The 19,479-nt window shown below is 40.7% G+C and overlaps 1 protein-coding gene across 1 annotated transcript in view; it reads right to left on the bottom strand.

Moving 5' to 3' along the window:
- The window catches only part of FBXW8 (F-box and WD repeat domain containing 8), a 112,886-nt gene that overhangs the window by 30,870 nt on the left and 62,537 nt on the right, over positions 1 to 19,479 (bottom strand). Inside the window, exons 6-7 of the mRNA XM_067700744.1 lie at positions 16,270 to 16,466; positions 12,895 to 13,101 (exon numbers count right to left, since the gene is read on the bottom strand). Coding sequence (XP_067556845.1) covers positions 12,895 to 13,101; positions 16,270 to 16,466 — 404 coding nt within the window. The remainder of the gene's footprint in view (positions 1 to 12,894; positions 13,102 to 16,269; positions 16,467 to 19,479) is intronic.

Raw genomic sequence — 19,479 nt, 5'->3', positions numbered from 1 at the left:
TGGCTTTAGCACAGCTCCCACACCAGCCCACGGCACCTGTGCTCCAGCCCGCCTGGACCACCCCAGCAATACTTCCTGGCCCCCCAGAAACCCTCCTCCAGCCCTGGTGCCTCTGCCTGGGCTGCTCCCTTGCCCAGGATTTCCTGATGAACTCTGACCTGACCCCAAAGCTGGTGGGGATGGGGAGGTGAAGGAGGCGCCTAACAAGTCTTGAGCACCAGCCATAAGCACATTACCTCCTTTCCCCAGGTATTCTCCCATTTCCAAATGGGAAGCCTAAGGCACGTAAGCAGCTTGCCTAGGGCTTATCTGACTCCAAGTCCCCAGTGGTTATACCACCACCCGACTTAGCTGAAAATACTTTTCCCTATATTCACTTTCTGTAACTTCCATCACTCCCTCCCAGGAGTAGCTCAGGATCGCTGGAGATCCTGAAGCACTCTTAACTTCTACAAGAAGTGGCAGCGTTCTAAGAAATAGTTTTTGCAGAATCACCCATCATGGTTGTAGAGAATATCAGAGGTGGTCGGGTCCTCAAAGGTCTCTAAGTCAGAGACATTGTCTTGAGAAGCCCTTGGGGCTCTGTGGAGGCATTTCAGGGTTTTCACAACATGTGAAAACTATTCATTATCAACAATACACTAACAATTATATCAATTATTTTTTTTATACAGCAGGTTCTTATTAGTCATCCATTTTATACACATCAGTGTATACATGTCAATCCCAACCTCCCAAATCATCCCACCACCGCCACCCCTCCACTTTCCCCTTTGGTGTCCGTACGTTTGTTCTCTACATCTGTGTCTCTATTTCTGCCCTGCAAACCGGTTCATCTGTACCATTTTTCCAGATTCCACATATACGCATTAATATATGACATGTGTGTTTCTCTCTCTGACTTACTTCAGTCTGTATGGCAGTCTCTAGGTCCATCCATGTCTCTACAAATGATCCAATTTCGTTCCTTTTAATGGCTGAGTAATATTCCATTGTATATATGTACCACATCTTCTTTATCTATTTGTCTGTCAATGGGCATATAGGTTGCTTCCATGACCTAGCTATTGTAAACACTGCTGCAGTGAACATTGGGGTGCATGTGTCTTTTTGAATTACGGTTTTCTCTGGGTATATGCCCAGTAGTGGGACTGCTGGGTCATATGGTATCTTCTATTTTTACTTTTTTAAGGAACCTCCAGACCGTTCTCCATAGTGGCTGTTATCGATTTACATTCCGACTAACAGTGAAAGAGGGTTCCCTTTTCTCCACACCCTCTCCAGCATTTGTTTGTAGATTTTCTGAAGATGCCCATTCTAACCAGTGTGAGGTGATACCTCATTGCAGTTTTGATTTACATTTCTCTAATAGTTAGCGATGTTGAGCAGTTTTCAATGTGCCTCTTGGCCATCTGTATGTCTTCTTTGGAGAAATGTCTATTTAGGTCTTCTGCCCATTTTTTCACTGGGTTGTTTCTTTTTTTAATATTGAGCTTCATGAGCTGTTTGTATATTTTGGAGATTAGTCCTTTGTCCATTGATTCGTTTGCAAACATTTTCTCCCATTCTGAGGGTTCTCTTTTCATCTTGTTTATAGTTTCCTTTGCTGTGCAAAAGCTTTTAAGTTTCATTAGGTCCCATTTGTTTATTTTTGTTTTTATTTCCATTTCTCTAGCAGGTGGGTCAAAAAGGATCTTGCTGTGATTTATGTCATACAGTGTTCTGCCTATGTTTTCCTCTAAGAGTTTGATAGTGTCTGGCCTTACATTTAGGTCTTTAATCCACTCTGAGTTATTTTTGTGTATGGTGTTAGGGAGTGTTCTAATTTCATTCTTTTACACGTAGCTGTCCAGTTTTCCCAGCACCACTTATTGAAGACACTGTCTTTTCTCCATTGTATATCCTTGCCTCCTTTGTGTCATAGATTAGTTGACTATAGGTGTGTGGGTTTATCTCTGGGCTTTCTATCCTGTTCCACTGATCTATATTTCTGTTTTCGTGCCAAGACAATATTGTCTTCATTACTGTAGCTTTGTAGTACAGTCTAAAGTCAGGGAGTCTGATTCCTCCAGCTCCATTTTTTTCCCTCAAGACTGCTTTGGCTATTTGGGGTCTTTTGTGTCTCCACACAAATTTTAAGATTTTTTTTGCTCTAGTTCTGTAAAAACTGCCATTGGTAATTTGATAGGGATTGCATTGAATCTGTAGATTGCTTTGGGTAGTATAGTCATTTTCACAATATTGATTGTTCCAATCCAAGAACATGGTACATCTGTCCATCTGTTTGTGTCATCTTTGATTTCTTTCATCAGTGTCTTATAGTTTTCTGAGTACAGGTCTTTTACCTCCTTAGGTAGGTTTATTCCTAGGTATTTTATTCTTTTTGTTGCAATGGCGAATGGGATTGTTTCCTTAATTTCTCTTTCTGATCTTTCACGTTAGCATATAGGAATGCAAGAGATTTCTGTGCATTAATTTTGTATCCTACTACTTTACCAAATTCATTGATTAGCTCTCGTAGTTCTCTGGTGGCATCTTTAGGATTCCCTATGTATAGTATCATGTCATCTGCAAACAGTGACAGTTTTACTTCTTCTTTTCCAATTTGTATTCCTCTTATTTCTTTTTCTTCTCTGATTGCCATGGCTAGGACTTCCAAAACTTTGTTGAATAATAGTGGCCAGAGTGCACATCCTTGTCCTATTTCTGATCTTAGAGGAAATGATTTCAGTTTTTCACCATTGAGAAGGATGTTTGCTGTGGGTTTGTCGTATATGGCCTTTATTATGTTGAGGTAGGTTCCCTCTACGCCCACTTTCTGGAGAGTTTTTATCATGAATGAGTGTTGAATTTTGTCAAAAGCTTTTCTGCATCTATTGAGATGATCATATGGTTTTTCTTCTTCAATCTGTTAATGTGGTGTATCACACTGATTTGCGTATGTTGAAGAATCCTTGCATCCCTGGGATCAATCCCACTTGATCATGGTGTATGATCCTTTTAATGTGTTGTTGGATTCTGTTTGCTAGGATTTTGTTGAGGATTTTTGCATCTATATTCATCGGTGGTATCGGTCTGTAATTTTCTCTTTTTGTAGTATCTCTGGTTTTGGTATCAGGGTGATGGTGGCCTCATAGAATGGGTTTGGGAGTGTTCCTTCCTCTGCAATTTTTTGAAAGAGTTTGAGAAGGACGGGTGTTAGTTCTTCTCTAAATGTTTGATAGAATTCACCTGTGAAGCCATCTGGTCCTGGACTTTTGTTTGCTGGAAGATTTTTAATCACAGTTTCAATTTCATTACTTGTGATTGGTCTGTTCATATTTTCTGTTTCTTCCTAGTTTAGTCTTGGAAGGTTATACCTCTCTAAGAATTTGTCCATTTCTTCCAGGTTGTCCATTTTATTGGCATAGACTTGCTTGTAGTAGTCTCTTAGGATGGTTCGTATTTCTGCAGTGTCTGTTGTAACTTTCATTTCTAGTGTTATTGATTTGAGTCCTCTCCCTCTTTTTCTTGATGAGTCTGGCTAATGCTTTATCAATTTTGTTTATCTTCTCAAAGAACCAGCTTTTAGTTTTATTGATCTTTGCTATTGTTTTCTTTGTTTCTATTTCATTTATTTCTGCTCTGATCTTTATGATTTCTTTCCTCCTACTAACTTTGGGTTTTGTTCTTTTTTCTTTCTCTAGTTCCTTTAGGTGTGGGTGGAGATTGTTTGACATTTTTCTTCTTTCGTGAGGTTGTATTGCTGTAAACTGCCCTCTTAGAACTGCTTTTGCTGCATCCCATAGGTTTTGGATCGTTGTGTTTTCGTTGTCATTTGCCTCTCAGTATCTTTTGATTTCCTCTTTGATTTCTTCAGTGACCTCTTGGTTATTTAGTAACATACTGTTCAGCCTCCATGTGTTTGTGTTTTCTACATTTTTTCCCCCTGTAATTGATTTTTAATCTCATAGCATTGTAGTCAGAGAAGATGCTTGATATGATTTCAATTTTCCTAAATTTATCAAGGCTTGATTTGTGACCCAAGATGTGACCTATCCTGGAGAATGTTCCGTGTGCACTTGAGAAGAAAGTGTAATCTGCTGTTTTCTGATGGAATGTCCTATAAATACCAATTAAATCTATCTGGTCTATTGTGTCATTTAAAGCTTGTGTTTCCTTATTAATTTTCTGTCTGGATGATCTGTCCATTGGTGTAAAAGTGAGGTGTTAAAGTCCCCCACTATTATTGTGTTACTGTCAATTTCCTCTTTTATAGCTGTTAGCAGTTGCCTTATGCATTGAGGTGCACCTATGTTGGGTGCATATATATTTATAATTGTTATATCTTCTTGGATTGATCCCTTGATCATTATGTAGTGTCCTTCCTTGTCTCTTGTGACATTCTTTATTTTAAAGTCTATTTTATGTGATATGAGCATTGCTACTCCAGCTTTCTTTTGATTTCCATTTGCATGGAATATGTTTTCCCATCCCCTCACTTTCAGTCTGTATGTGTCCCTAGGTCTGAAGTGGGTCTCTTGTAGACAGCATATATATGGGTCTTGGTTTTGTATCCATTCAGCAAGCCTGTGTCTTTTGGTTGGAGAATTTAATCCATTCACGTTTAAGGTAATTATTGATATGTATGTTCCTATGACCATTTTCTTAATGTTTTGGGTTTGTTTTTGTAGGTCTTTTTCTTCTTGTGTTTCCCACTTAGAGAAGTTCCTTTAGCATTTGCTGTAGAGCTGGTTTGGTGGTGCTGAATTCTCTTAGCTTTTGCTTATCTGTAAAGCTTTTGATTTCTCCCTCGAATCTGAATGAAATCCTTGCCGGGTAGAGTAATCTTGGTTGTAGGTTCTTCCCTTTCATCACTTTAAATATGTCATGCCACTCCCTTCTGGCTTGTAGAGTTTCTGCTGAGAAATCAGCTGTTAACCTTATGGGATCCCTTGTATGTTACTTGTCATTTTTCCCTTGTTGCTTTTAATAATTTTTCTTTGGCTTTTTGTCAATTTGATTACTATGTGTCTTGGCGTGTTTCTCCTTGGGTTTTGCTTCCTGGACTTGGGTGGCTATTTCCTTTCCCATGTTAGGGAAGTTTTCCACTGTAATCTCTTCAAATACTTTCTCGAGTCCTTTCTCTCTCTCTTCTCCTTCCGGAACCCCTATAACACGAACATTGGTGCATTTAATTTTGTCTCAGAGGTCTCTTAGGCTGTCTTTTCATTCTTTTCTCTTTATTCTGTTTCACGGCAGTGAATTTCACCATTCTGTCTTCCAGGTCACTTATCCGTTCTTATGCCTCAGATATTCTGCTACTGATTCCTTCCAGTGTATTTTTCATTTCAATTATTGTATTGTTCATCTCTGTTTGTTTGTTCTTTAATTCTTCTAGGTCTTTGTTAAACATTTCTTGCATCTTCTTGATCTTTGCCTCCATTCTTTTTCTGAGGTCCTGGATCATCTTCACTATCATTATTCTCACTTCTTTTTCTGGAAGGTTGCCCGTCTCCACTTCATTTAGTTGTTTTTCTGGGGTTTTATCTTGTTCCTTCATCTGGTACATAGCCCTCTGCCTTTTCATCTTGTCTATCTTTTTGTGAATGCAGTTTTCGTTCCACAGGCTGCAGGATTGTAGTTCTTCTTGCTTCTGCTGTCTGCCCTCTGGTGGATGAGGCTATCTAAGAGGCTTCTGCCAGCTTCCTGATGGGAGAGAGTGGTGGTGGGTAGAGCTGGGTGTTGCTCTGGTGGGAAGAGCTCAGTAAAACTTTAATTTGATTGTTTGCGGATGGGTGGGGCTGAGTTCCCTCCCTGCTGGTTGTTTGGCCTGAGATGACCCAGCAATGGAGCCTACAGGCTCTTTGGTGGGGTTAATGGCAGACTGCAGGAGGGCTCACGGCAAGGAGTACTTCCCAGAACTTCTGCTGCCAGTGTCCTGTCCCCGTGGTGAGCCACAGCTGCCCCCCAACTCTGCAGGAGACCCTCCAATACCAGCAGGTGGGTCTGGTTCAGTCTCCTATGGGGGTCACTGCTCCTTCCCCCTGGGTCCTGACACACACACTATTTTGTGTGTGCCCTCCAAGAGTGCAGTCTCTGTTTCCCCCAGTCATGTCGAAGTCCTGCAATCAAATCCTGCTAGCCTTCACAGTCTGATTCTCTGGGAATTCCTCCTCCCGCTGCCGGACCCCCAGGTTGGGAAGCCTGACGTGGGCCTCAGAACCTTCACTCCAGTGGGTGGACTTCTGTGGTATAAATGTTCTCCAGTTTGTGAGTCACCCACCCAGCGGTTATGGGACTTGATTTTATTGTGATTGCGCCCCTCCTACCATCTCATTGCGGCTTCTCCTTTGTCTTTGGATGTGGGGTATCTTTTTGGTGAGTTCCAGTGTCTTCCTGTTGATGACTCTTCAGCAGTTAGTTGTGATTCCGGTGCTCTCCCAAGAGGGAGTGAGCGCACGTCCTTCTACTCTGCCACCTTGAACCAATCTCTTACCACTGATACATTTTAATATTAAAACATGTACAAAATGCATAAGAATATTCAATCCTCATCTACGTATTTACCTGTATAACTTTCCAGTACTTTGGAATTCAGCAAATTAACCGTGAAGGTCTCCCTATGACCTCATGTCCATCTCAACATGGAGAAAACCACCTCTGTATCACTAAGTTGCTGTTAAAGCCCACGAGGAGGTAAGCCCCGACATGGATGTCATGTTTGAGACGTCCCTGTTTGCAGCACGGTCAGATATCCAGCAAATAGTGTGTGTTCAGTAAGCAGTCGTTCACAATGACAGCAACGTTAGCAACAAAAGTGGACCCTTTGGTAGTCAACATCACTCAACAACCCAGAAAACTGGTCTCCAAGAGCTATTATTTTCTTAAACTTTTCCAAGCAGAAAGTAAATAAATATGAAAAATGTTAAAGGTTTAAGGTGAAAGTGAAGAGGAAATGAGATACTTATTTACTTTGTGAACTTTCAATTTCAAATTATTCATCCTGCTTGTAAAATACAGTTTTTAGTTCTCCTCTGGAATGCAACCTTGAACAAAAGGAAAGATGGATTTCATATTCTGGTGTAGGTATGGAGAATGGTGCCAGAATCCATGAGCCTTTGATCCCAAAGGCTCTTCCAGACAGGTATTTCAACTTGTGACGAGTGCAATAACCAATCCAGAGTCTTTTCACGTCCGCGTACAGGGAATGATTATCCTAAGAGACGTTAGCAATTATTTTCCAGCGTGATGTAAGCTGAGGCAGCAGCGCCAAGCCAGTGTCCTTGTCAAACACACCCCAGCCTCCTGGATTACTTCACTCACGTCACCCTGATTAGGATGCGTGCCGCGTGCTGCTAAATACAATCTGCCACCGAATGCCAAGCACTTCAGAACTAAATTAGGAAATATGTCCAAATACACAGAATGATGCCGAGAGCTGTAAGTGGGTCTCTCTCTTCCTTTATGAGGCATGAGATTCATCGTCAACATAATGCTCTTAAATGAGGCAATTCTATCTCCTAACCCTCCACCTCTGAGAGCAAAATTTAATTCAGGTAGCAAAAGAATTAATAAAGATGATTAGCATCATAAAAACATTTTCATGGGTGGAAGTATTTTTGACAGATTCAGGAAGTATGAGACTAAAAACAAAATTTAAAGGGCTATTTGGGCACAAAGGGCCACATTAAGAGAGCTGACACTGATATTTGCCCTGCAACATGATGAAGAGATGAGGCCAGATTAACTGCTATTCCATTTGTTTTCTTTTACAATCATGTGCCACTTAGCAACGACTACCTTTAAGATCATTTATGCCACTGAAGTGTGAGAACCCAAGAATGCAACGTCAACACTTAAGAGTCCATTTTCATCTAAAAGTAAAAGACATTCAAGCAGCCCTTCTCACCACATACCCCTTGCCCAGAAAGACACAGGAATTGATGAAAAAGTACCAAACAATTTCCTGCCCAATCATTCCTGCCAGCAATAAGCATGGCCCTTAGGAGATCCCGTTAGAGAAGTAACAGGAGAGCAATGGGTTCCTCAATCCATTTCAGAAACCCTCAGCTCCCAAATAGCCTCCAAGGACAGACCAGCTCAACACGACTCCACAGGTAAAGGAAAAAGTTTAAACCACCTAACTGCTTAAAGAATCAAGGGGGCTTCCCTGGTGGCGCAGTGGTTAAGAATCTGCCTGCCAATGCAAGGGACACCGGTTTGAGCCCTGGCCTGAGGAAGATCCCACATGCCACGGAGCAACTAAGCCCATGCGCCACAACTACTGAGCCTGAGCTCTAGAGCCCGCAAGCCACAACTACTGAGCCCACGTGCCACAACTACTGAAGCCTACGTGCCTAGAGCCCACGCTCCGCAGCAAGAGAAGCCACGACAATGAGAAGCCCGCGCACCACAACAAGGAGTAGCCCCCACTCACCCCAACTAGAGAAAGCCTGCACACAGCAACGAAGACCCAACGCAGCCAATAAATAAATAAATTAATTTTTAAAAAAAAGAATCAAGGAACGTGGATGCTGGACAGGAGACCAAAAGTCCCATGTCCAACCCTCCTCATTTTACAAAAAAGAGGCAGATGAGCCTACTGTCTTTAAAGAACCATGGGTTCTCCCTCAAATGGTAGCAAACAAGGCAAGAAGGGGCACATATCAGTGTGTGCTGTAGCTCTGTCCACCCTAATGGTGGTCTGATAAGGCTGTCAGTCCCACTGCACTGATTCTAGGTAAAGCATGTGATTCTAGATGAGGTCATTCATCCTCAAAGCAGAGAGCTACAAAATAACTTAAATGAAGGCAGGACCAGACAGAGCTCTGTTTATTCCTTCTGGCCTCATTTTGTTGTGACCCTTCTGTAAAGCCTGTGAGAGGAAAGATGTTAAGGAACTGCTAGGAGAATGGGATACACTGCCATCCTCCACTTTCCAAGGAACACCTACTATAGAGGGCAACAGCTATCAAAATCATGAAGGCACAGCACCCTCTGACCCAGCAAGTCTTTACTTTGAGGAACTAATCCTACAAATACATTCATGTGGACCAAGTGTTGGTCACAATAGCAAAAGACTGGGAGCAAGCTAACATCCATCAATAGGGGGTAGGGTCGCAGAATTACTTAAGGTACAACTACAAGGTGCAATATCATAAAATTGCAAAAACTAAAAAAACCTACCAGGAAGTTCTTTATTATGTTATAAGAAATGATGAAATGATCTCTAAGAGATTCTGTTGCACAAAAAAGCAAGAGGCAGGACAAAAATAGAGTATTTTACTATTTATATTTTTTAGAAAGAGGGGATTGAGGGCATGTATGGACAATTTGCTTACATATGCATAAAAAATCTCTGGAAGGATGTGCAAGACACTGGCAACACTGATTTAGCTGCTCCAGGAAGAGAAACTGGGTGGCAGGTTGAAAAGAGTGGGAAGGAGTCATCCCACTGCACACCCTTCCTTTCATGTCTTTTGATTTCTGAATCAGGTGAATGCATTACCTAGTCAAAAAATACTTTTTTTTTTTTAAGATGTTTAAAGATCTGCTCTTTTAAGAAAGAGTGCAAATAGATAATAGCCTTTTTTTTTCCTACAACTTTACGTGGCCAAAGAAAGAACATGCTGGCAAACCCAAGCGTGGCCCCTAATGTTAGAGCACTAACACCTTCTCTGAGCCTTCCTACCAGAGCTGGAAATGACTGAACCAGCTGTATTCACAAGCCTTTTCTTAAGATTAAATGGATAAACTTCTGCTAAGTTACTTGGTTTCATTTCCTTAGAAAACTAAGTATGTTTACTAACAGAGCTAAGTTACTTGACAAATACCCGTCTGCTGAAATCTGTGCACAATGTTGTTTTAATGCTCCGGTGCCAGGACACAACTGGTGCTCTGTAACTCTCTGTGATAAATACATGACAGGCTGGCTAGTAGATATGTGAATGGATGAGTCTGAACCATTATGACTGATACTCAGACAGCTGTGGTGTATATAAAATGCTAATGTGATCATCATATGGTGTAAAGACATTTTCCAAGTAAACAAAAGTAACACTGCTGAAATACTCCTACAGGTCAGGGAAATTTCAGTTCCTGACTAAAATTCTTTTACCAACATTTGAACTTCATGTCTGCTTTTATCACAGTTAATCAACAGTGGACTCTAGCTAACCCCCAGTTCTGTATCAGGTACAAAGGAAGATAAACCAGACTCTGTGTTCTCATAAAGCCTTCATCTGAATCGTAAACATACAGGCCCAGAGGCACAGACACAAACCCTCACATGGACACAGCTCCAGGCAAACTCTACTGCTCCCAGTCTCATACCAACCTAGTAAAACGTGCTGCCAGGCCGGATGGAGAAAGCGTGGAGCTCACAAGCAAGGTGACACAGAGCCTGCACATAAGACTGAAGAATTATGACAGTACATTATGGGGTGGCAGGATGCTACTAAAATCTCACAGAGCCACCCATTACATGGCTTAATTCACACAGAAATGTTGGTTTTTCTGAGGAAGCAGAAAATCCATTAAACATAATCAGACAGAAAGTCCTACCTCTGCAAAAATAAGGGAAGTTTCACAGTTAAAGCTTGGCTTCCCTCACGTTCAAGTGGGTGGCGTTCATGTTGGAAAAGCATCTCAATGCAGTTACCACCAGCGCTACTAACAACAACCCATCCACCCACACAAGTGTTTGAAGGTTTGCTGGTGTACTCAAAATACTTGCATGACTAAATGCTACTGTCAGATTTCAAAGAGGCACTTAAACGCATTCTTGTAGCAAGTTTACTTCCACTCTTAATTTTAAAACACCAATGAAAACTACCCGCTAACAAGTTATTAGAGGGACTATAAACTTTTAATAATGAATTTTTATCAAATTAACATAAGAATCAGCTAATTCTTATAATTAATGCTTTTTAATTGGGTTGAAAATATTGAGAGGCATCCAAAAAAGTGCTTACTTACATCAACACCTAAAGGATGCTCCCAGTCTATTTTTTTTTTTCAATCTAATTTTGTGCTGAGCTATCCCTTTAACTGGTTTCTCAAATATATCCACTGCAACTGTATCACTATAGAAACAGATCCACTCAGGTAAGTCAGAGAAATAGAACCTGTTAGGTGAAAAGTTTATTAAAAATATGAAAAATTTAAACCAGGCTAGGATTAAATAAACTATCACCTCACTACAATGAGAACTCAAGAAATAAGTGAGATAACTGAAACTTGAAAGCATGATGGATGAAAAATTAGAAAGCAAACAGTCTCTCTCCTCTCATCAAATGAGCTCACCAGGGATCAGAAAAGAAAGTGTTTTCGAAGGCCAAGAAAGGAAACTGCCTTAGGAAACCAACTGCTGTCCCTTTCCCCCCACGTCCTGGGAAGACAAAACACAGGAATGACTTCATCACAGACTTTCCAGCTAAGATATGCTGACTATGCTCCAGCGAAGCAGGCTAGCTTGAGCACAAAGGGGTCCCTTCTCACAGTGAGACTGAACTAAGCCACATGTAGTTTCTACGGCTTTATCTAGCTTCCTGGGTGAAGCACATATAATTGGAGTCCATGTTGCAAAACCAGTGAACACCTAGATAGGTGAGATTTGACCTTACAGGTGGCTGCATAGGAGAAACAAGATGTAAAAATCACAACCAGAGGCTAGACTCAAACTATGAGAGCTAGAAAGAACAGGAAGCACACAGTGATCTTTAACTCCAATGCCAGGTACTATGCTTAAAGCTTTACACATATGTTTTCATTTAATCCTACAATTCTGTGAAGTAGGTACCATTATGAACTCCCTTTTACAAATGAGGGAACTGAGGCATAATGAGGGTTAAGCAACCTGTTTAAGGTCACACAGGGTAGCAGGTGGTAGGCCTGCAGCTGGAACGCAGACGGTGTGCATCCAGAGACTGGCTCTTTTCCAGTTCACAACACTGCTACGTGAAAAGGGCCTCCTTCCTTGGGAGAAGGACGTCGTCAGAGGAGCTGCTGGCTCAGAGAAGTTCCTTCCCAGGGTTACACCCACTGCCAGCAGGGTCAAGACCCAGCAAACTGGAGGAAAAGCAAAATAAAACGAACCTTTATCCCTCTCCCCCGATTCCACTGGAAGAGAAAGAGTTCTGCAAGTCAGCTTTAAGACTAAGTACTTGGCCTGCAGTCAGGATGGTAAAATACTAAGCAGTGATAAAATTGAGTCATCATGCAAAGAATTTCAATTAAAAACTTATCTCCTTGTTTCTGGCTGAAAGAGTATCAGAGACACTTTTACAAACTGTGGATAAGAATATAAATTTTGATGCAACCTTTTTAGAAGGCAACTTGGCAATGTCCATCAACCCTCTGACCAAGCAACATAACTGCTAGCAATTTATCGTAGAGATTTACAAGTTGCAACACACACTGTAGCGCTGTCTATAACAGCCCAAACAGAGAAAGCAACCTAAATGCCCACTAGTGAGGAGACTGGTTAAGCAGACTACGGGTTGTAAGCATCGCTGGAATTCTAGGGAGAGGCAGCTCACATGGAATGCTCTCCAGGGTACATTACTGAATAACAACGTTGGGCACAGAACAGTATGTACACTATGATCTCATTTCAACAAAGGTATGTTTTTTAGTGTATAAATGTACCTATATATGCATTAAAATTTTCTAGATGGATACCTAAAAACTGTTAATAGTTTCTTCTGTGAAGTAGGGCTGGGGGAAGGGAAGAGAAAGAAAACAATTACTTATATCATTTTGAACTACCTGAATTTTTTTTAACCAGGCTGATATATATTGCCTGAACACATCTTTTAAAAATATATTAGAGATCTTTAATTTTTAAATTGCCTTTAAAAAAATAAAATCCAAAATCTTTTTTGTTAATTGCACATCTTGCTATTTTTGTACCTTGTTTCCTTCGTACACCCATCCCAGACTCTTCACACCAAAAGCAGCCTGGTTGGAGGAGACATCTAGACATGTGACAGGCTGCCCGTAGACATAATGGAGGGTTCTGGCAGAGTCTTCGGCTTTTAGCAGGTATACCAGATCTCCAGCAGTGGCTACGGCCACAGGATACCTTCCAGTATCTGGAACTATTTCAAGGTAGTCAACCTGTTAAAGAATAAGAGTCATTTTAGTCCTTCAGGTCTCGCCTACAATTCATCCTGACTTGCTCAAAAATACACAATTCCTCCTACACATCAATGAGAAGACCAGCAACCCAACAGAAAAAGACGGGCCAAGGGCCAGTTCACAGGAAGTGAAACACAGCTCCTACACAAATGAAAAGATGCTCATTGTAAAAGAAACACAACACACTCCTAACAAGAGAAATAAAAGGTGAAAATTCACCAAGATAGCATTTTCATCTGTCATATCAGTAAAGGTCAATTAGTCTGATAAGACATTGGGCTGGAAGTGGAGAGGGGACAACCACATTTATGGATCCCACTAAGGTTGGTGGGATGTAATCTGGTCCAAAATCTGGGAACACTTAACACAATGTCAGATGAGCACAGGCTCTGACACAGCAGGTCACTTCTAGGAATTTATTTACAAATAAACGCACATTTATGCAAAACGACTGTGTACAACATTATTTGCTGTAGCACTATTTGGTCATAGCTAAAAACTAGAAAACCCTAAACATGCCTTACTAAGGGACTAATTAAATAACTTACATCCATGTATTGGAATACCATGTGGTCACAGAAAAAAGCAGGAAGACAACCTTTATAAACTCATACAAACGGGGTCACCTCTAAGATAAATTTGGGGGAAAAAAACAAGGTAACAGGATTCACAGTGTGCTACTATGTGTAAAGGTGGGGCAGAGGAAGCCTGTGACACGCTTGTCTTATACGTGCACAAATCTAACTAACAACGGCTGCCTTCAGGGAGGGAAATGAGTTGTGGGACAGAGTGGAAAGGAGATTCTTAACTGTAAACCTTATTGTGTTTTTTAAATTCTGAACCACGAGGCTAGAATAACTATTCAAAAATAAAAGTTTTTATTTTTTTCACAAGAAACTGAATAAATAACATAAAATTCACTCAGTTCCAAATTAGCCAAAATCACATTTTATTTATTTATTTTTGCGGTACGCAGGCCTCTCACTGTCGTGGCCTCTCCCGTTGCGGAGCACAGGCTCCGGACGCGCAGGCTCAGCGGCCATGGCTTACAGGCCTAGCCGCTCAGTGACATGTGGGATCTTCCCAGACCGGGGCACGAACCCGCGTCCCCCGCATCAGCAGGCGGACTCTCAACCACTGCGCCACCAGGGAAGCCCCGAAATCACATTTTAACATTTGTGCAAATAGCAAAAATGTGTTCCTAAAAGGTTAAAAGCACCCGAGTTATCTACTTTCTCCCGGTTTCAGTGCCATCCTAGGGTAGGAAGGCCACTGCAAGCACTTTTATGCCACACAGTCCTCCGGCCGCATCACTGCTACTACTTTCTCTAATCTGCGTAGGTATGAGGAGCTGCCTTTAAGAGTAACTTGCTTTCCTATGTTCGTTAAGTGGCATGCCTCCCCCGAGTGCAGTTTACATCGGGTTTTCACCTCCCTGAGTAAATTCTGAGAGTACAGAAGCAGAAGGTAAGCCACCTATGTGATTATGAAAATCCATGGTCCCTGACAAGAAGCCAAACGAGTTCAAACACCTGAATCCTGAGAGCTGTCCAGAAGCGCTCGAGAGAGTAAACATCTGAGTGGCTCTGCTAGCCCTGAGGACCCACAGTGTGAGTAGTGGCCCCACATCCCCAGCCGAGGGCCCATCGCGAAGGACAGCTGTTCTAGGCCAGTATGACCACCTGGGAACACTGCCACTGTGATTCAGGGAGCCTATCTGAGGAAGACAAAGATGGCCCAGCAGCCCGGGCCAGGGGCTGCCTTTTCCAGAGACAGTACATTCTGTGGCCAGCCCTCATCCAGGGTGAGAAATAACACATGAAGAGCGTTATAACACAGGGCTCCAGCAACGGCTGCTTCATTCCTCTCTCCCCCATCCTAAAAATCACTTCTTGCTTTCCTAAAATCAACATCCTCAGTCTAGCCATTTAATTCACCTTCATGCTGGATGTGTGATAGACCAAGAGGCTCAGACTGACTGCGGTTGTGCCATCTTCTGGGAACTGTAAACAACTTCAGAAAGCTTCCGGTCGATGCCAGGATGCCACCTTATTGCCAAGGCCGGATTTGCACTTTCTGAAGGGACTCACGTCGCAAGTAATTGTCTGAGTTCATATAGCTATTGTTGATCTACAGTGTTCTTTAGGCAGAAACCAAATAACAAGTACTATGTAGTTTTGAGAACAGACAGAAATATGGTACTTTCACATTTTTCTAATAAAACCCCAAGAGAAGAAGACAGCATCAGGCAGTTTTGAGAACACTACACTAGAACCGCAGAGGCTGAGCATTAAAGGCACAAGCAGCTTACAGAGGTGAAGCAGTGATGCCATGGCTTTTTAGTTATTCGTGTCTAACAAGATTTTCACCAGGGGAAAAGGGAGAGGAACAGGATTTGTTCCAGGTCAGGCCATCAATTCATTATTCAGCATTGGCTTTTCTGTTCACTCCCCCACCAGTGCCAAAATCAAGTTTGCTTTAAATTAAATCCAAATTCAGCATAGACAGATTTCAGCTCTTCCTTCTTACCACCAAATCATCTCCCACCATGCAAATGTTGAGGCTCATGTACAAGTGAACTCAGAAACAGGCTCTACGTAATGAACTAGTAAGGTTAACTGAGCTTCACACATGACGTCATGGAACACGGCTACCCGATTAACACCGACTTGAATCTATACTCACTCAAGAGTTACCCTTAATGCCAAGTGAGAAAATCTTCGGATGGAGAAAGTGTAGGATGGAAACTTTCTTTCCCATATAGCCTGCGATGGTACCACTGAACTCATCTTCACTTATGTATCAGGCCAGATCCTGATCTCAGATTTCCAGGGGTGAACGTTCTGTTAATGTGAAGGAGGCTGAGGACCACAGTGATGAGAAACTGCAACCCCGATGTCAGCCTTGAGGTCAGAATCACAACTTCTTATCAGGGGCAAGTCAATTCACTGCTCTAAGATTTTATTGGCTGCTTGGTAAATGAGGAAAATACAACTACTTATTTTGCAAGGCTGTTGTGAGATTTATGGACATGAGGCCCACAGAAAGCCCTGAGTGAATGAGCACTGCCAACATCATTACTATCTGTTTATATCAGACCCAGAGATTCTAAGAATGAAAAATAAAATGACCAGACTAAAAGCTCACCAGTTTCTGAACTTCAAATTCTGCAGCTATTTGCCAATATCCCTCCTCATTGGGGCGTAACATTACGACATCAAAAGCAGAAGCTGTGGCAACAGTTGCATCTTCCTGGCTGAGGGCTAGTGCTTGTATTCTTGCATCATGCTCAAAACGATGAATAGGATACCTTCCAGTCCTTAGATCCCAAATATTAAGAAATCCTATGTAGAAAAAAAATTCAGGTAACAATTTTAAATTCATTTAGTATGCACAATTATAAAATAATCATGCAACATAAAGAAAATATAAAAGATAAATAATAAATTGGTAAAAAAAATCTGCATTACATATAACAAAGAGCCTATTTCCTTAATATATAAAGAGCTTCTAAGATTCAATAAGAAAAAAGCAACTGAAAAGTGAGCAAAGGACATGAGTGTGCTATGGTGTTCATAGAAAAAGAAATGCAGTTGACATATAAACATTTAAAAAATATAAAAATTCACTCACAATTAGAAAAATAAAAACTAAAATAGGATACTATTTTTCACCAATCAAATTGACAAAGACAAAAAATTTCATAAAACGTTTTGTTTTTGAGAATATGGGGAAACAGGCTTTCTCTTAAATTGTTCATAGGAATGTGAACTATTTCAACTAACTCTGGAGGCAATTTGATATCTACCAAATCACAAATGTATATAAGATAGTTACTACGTTTTAAATTATGTCAAAAGATTGGAAGCTACCTAAATGTCCACCAATAGAGAAATACTTAAATAATTGTATCTCCATAGTTTGGAATTTAAATAAAATGAGCAATTAAAAGAGTCAGCCTTATACATGAGCTATATAAAATGATCAACAAAATATACTGTTAAATGAAAAAAGGAAGGACAGAATAGTGGTATAGTATGCTATGTTACTTTTGCATTTTAAAAAATGTACAAGCACACATACACACAAATGTATACACAGAGTATCCTGGAAGGATACTTAAGAAACTTAACAATGAAAAAGCAATTGTTAAGAATTGTTAACGCCTCTAAGGAAAGAAACCAGGGAAAAGGGAAAGAGTAGGAGAGAAATTTACTATAACATCCCCTTGTATATTCTGAAAAATTTCCCCAAAATTATCCTTGCCAAAAAGATAAATTTTTAAAAAATGCTTTTATGAGAGATCTAAGAAGAATGGGAGGACATAATTGTTCAGTAGTTTTAACATATGGAGTTCTTAATTCATTCCCTTATTTGTCTATGCAACAGATAATTTTTTTCTAGTTTTGTTAAAATATAATTGACACAGAACATTATATAAGCTTAAGGTGTACAACAGAATGATTTGATATATGTATATACTGTGAAATGATTACCACAATAAGTTTAGTTAACATCACCTCACATAGTTACAAATGTCCTTTTCCTCATAATGAGAACTTTTAAGATCTATTCTCTCAGCAACTTTCAAATATACAATACAGTATTATTACCTATAGTCATCATGCTGTACATTACATTCCCAGAACTTATTTATTTTATAACTGGAAGTTTGTACCTTTTGACCACCTTCAACCAATTCCTCTACCCCTGGCAACCACAAATCTGATCTCTGTTTCTACGAGGTTCTTCTTTTTTTTTTTAAGATTCCACATATAAATGAGATCATACAGCATTTGTTTTTTTCTCTTATCTCACTTAGCATAATGCCCTCAAGATCCATCTATGTTCCTGCAAATAGCAGGATTTCCTCCTTGGTTATGGCTGAGTAGTGTTCCACTGTATACATACACCACATCTTCTTTATCCACTCATCTGTCAATGGACACTTAGGTTGTTTCCATGTCTTGGCTATTGTGAGTGAACACGAGGGTGCAGATATCTCTTCAACATAATGATTTCATTTCTTTCAGATATATACCCAGAAGTCAAATCGCTGGATCACATGGTAGTTCTTTTGTTAATTCTTTGAGGAAACTCCATACTGTTTTCCACAGTGGCTGCACCAGTTTACATGCCCACTAACACTGCATGAAGGCTCCCTTTTCTCCACACCCTCACCATTTGCTATCTCTTGTCTTTGATGATAGCCATTCTAAGAGGTGAAGTAACATGCAAGGAATTATTATTGAGCACTTTTTATATGCCAGGCACTGACCTAGACACTAGCAACATCTGAAAACAGCCACTAACCCACATTCTAAGAGGTTCTTATAAGTATTTTACATCCCTCCTCACCACCACCTTCTTTTAGCCACAGTTAGCAGAGATGTTTTATTTTGCATAGTCTAAAACACGAGCTTGACTATCCCAGACTTGTTAAAAACCATGATTTAAGGAATTCCCTGGCAGTCCAGTGGTTAGGACTCCACGGTTCCACTGCCGGCGGCCCGGGTTCAATCCCTGGTCGGGGAACTAAGATCCTGCAAGATGCATGGGTGGAGCAGTCAAAAAAAAAAAAAACAAAAAAAAAAAACCACCACGATTTACCCACATACTATACACCCTTCTCCCCAGTCCCCTGAATGCTGCTCCCCAGATGAATTCCTCTCCCACACACTGGCTGTGTCTCCACCCTTCTCAAACTGTCTACAGCAATGATATCCAAGTGTAGACCCTGGACAAGCAGCATCAGCAACACTTGGGGGCTTATTAGAAATGCAGGTTCTCGGGCAGCAAACTCTGGGATATATGCCCAAGTTTGAGAACCAGCTGTCTGCAGGAACTTACACTTTTCTATCAGAAATATAAATTTTTCTGTATTTGGAGGGCCACTTATTCTTTTCTTGCCAAATAATTTCTTTTTACCACTCCCATCCACTAAGCTACCTTTTTACCCACAAAGCTTTATCCAAGAAAATAATTACTTTCTGCATCATGCTGGATAATGTCCTGTTCCAATTCCAACTGATTTTATTTTTCAAAAATCACTGAAAATAATTGTGTGCAGATAACACAGTCTGTGGTTGTTTGAGTTCAAATCCAGCTCCGCTGCTTGCTAGCTGAAGGCCTTGGGCAAGTTACTTAAAGCTGAGAGCCTGTTTTTTCACCTGTAAAACTGAAGGTAACATTACCCATTACACAGGACTGTTGGGCAGATTAAAGGAGATAAACCACACAAAATACTGGAGACAGACCAAGCATTTCTACATTTTTATGTATTCTATAGTGCCTGCCATGTTATAGAACATATTTAATCTATTAATAACACTAATCTCCTCTCTGCCCATCCATAAA

The sequence above is a fragment of the Pseudorca crassidens genome, chromosome 12 (genome assembly GCF_039906515.1).
Source record: "Pseudorca crassidens isolate mPseCra1 chromosome 12, mPseCra1.hap1, whole genome shotgun sequence".
In the NCBI taxonomy this organism is placed as follows: Eukaryota; Metazoa; Chordata; class Mammalia; order Artiodactyla; family Delphinidae; genus Pseudorca; species Pseudorca crassidens.
This window is presented reverse-complemented; position numbering and strand designations above follow the sequence as displayed.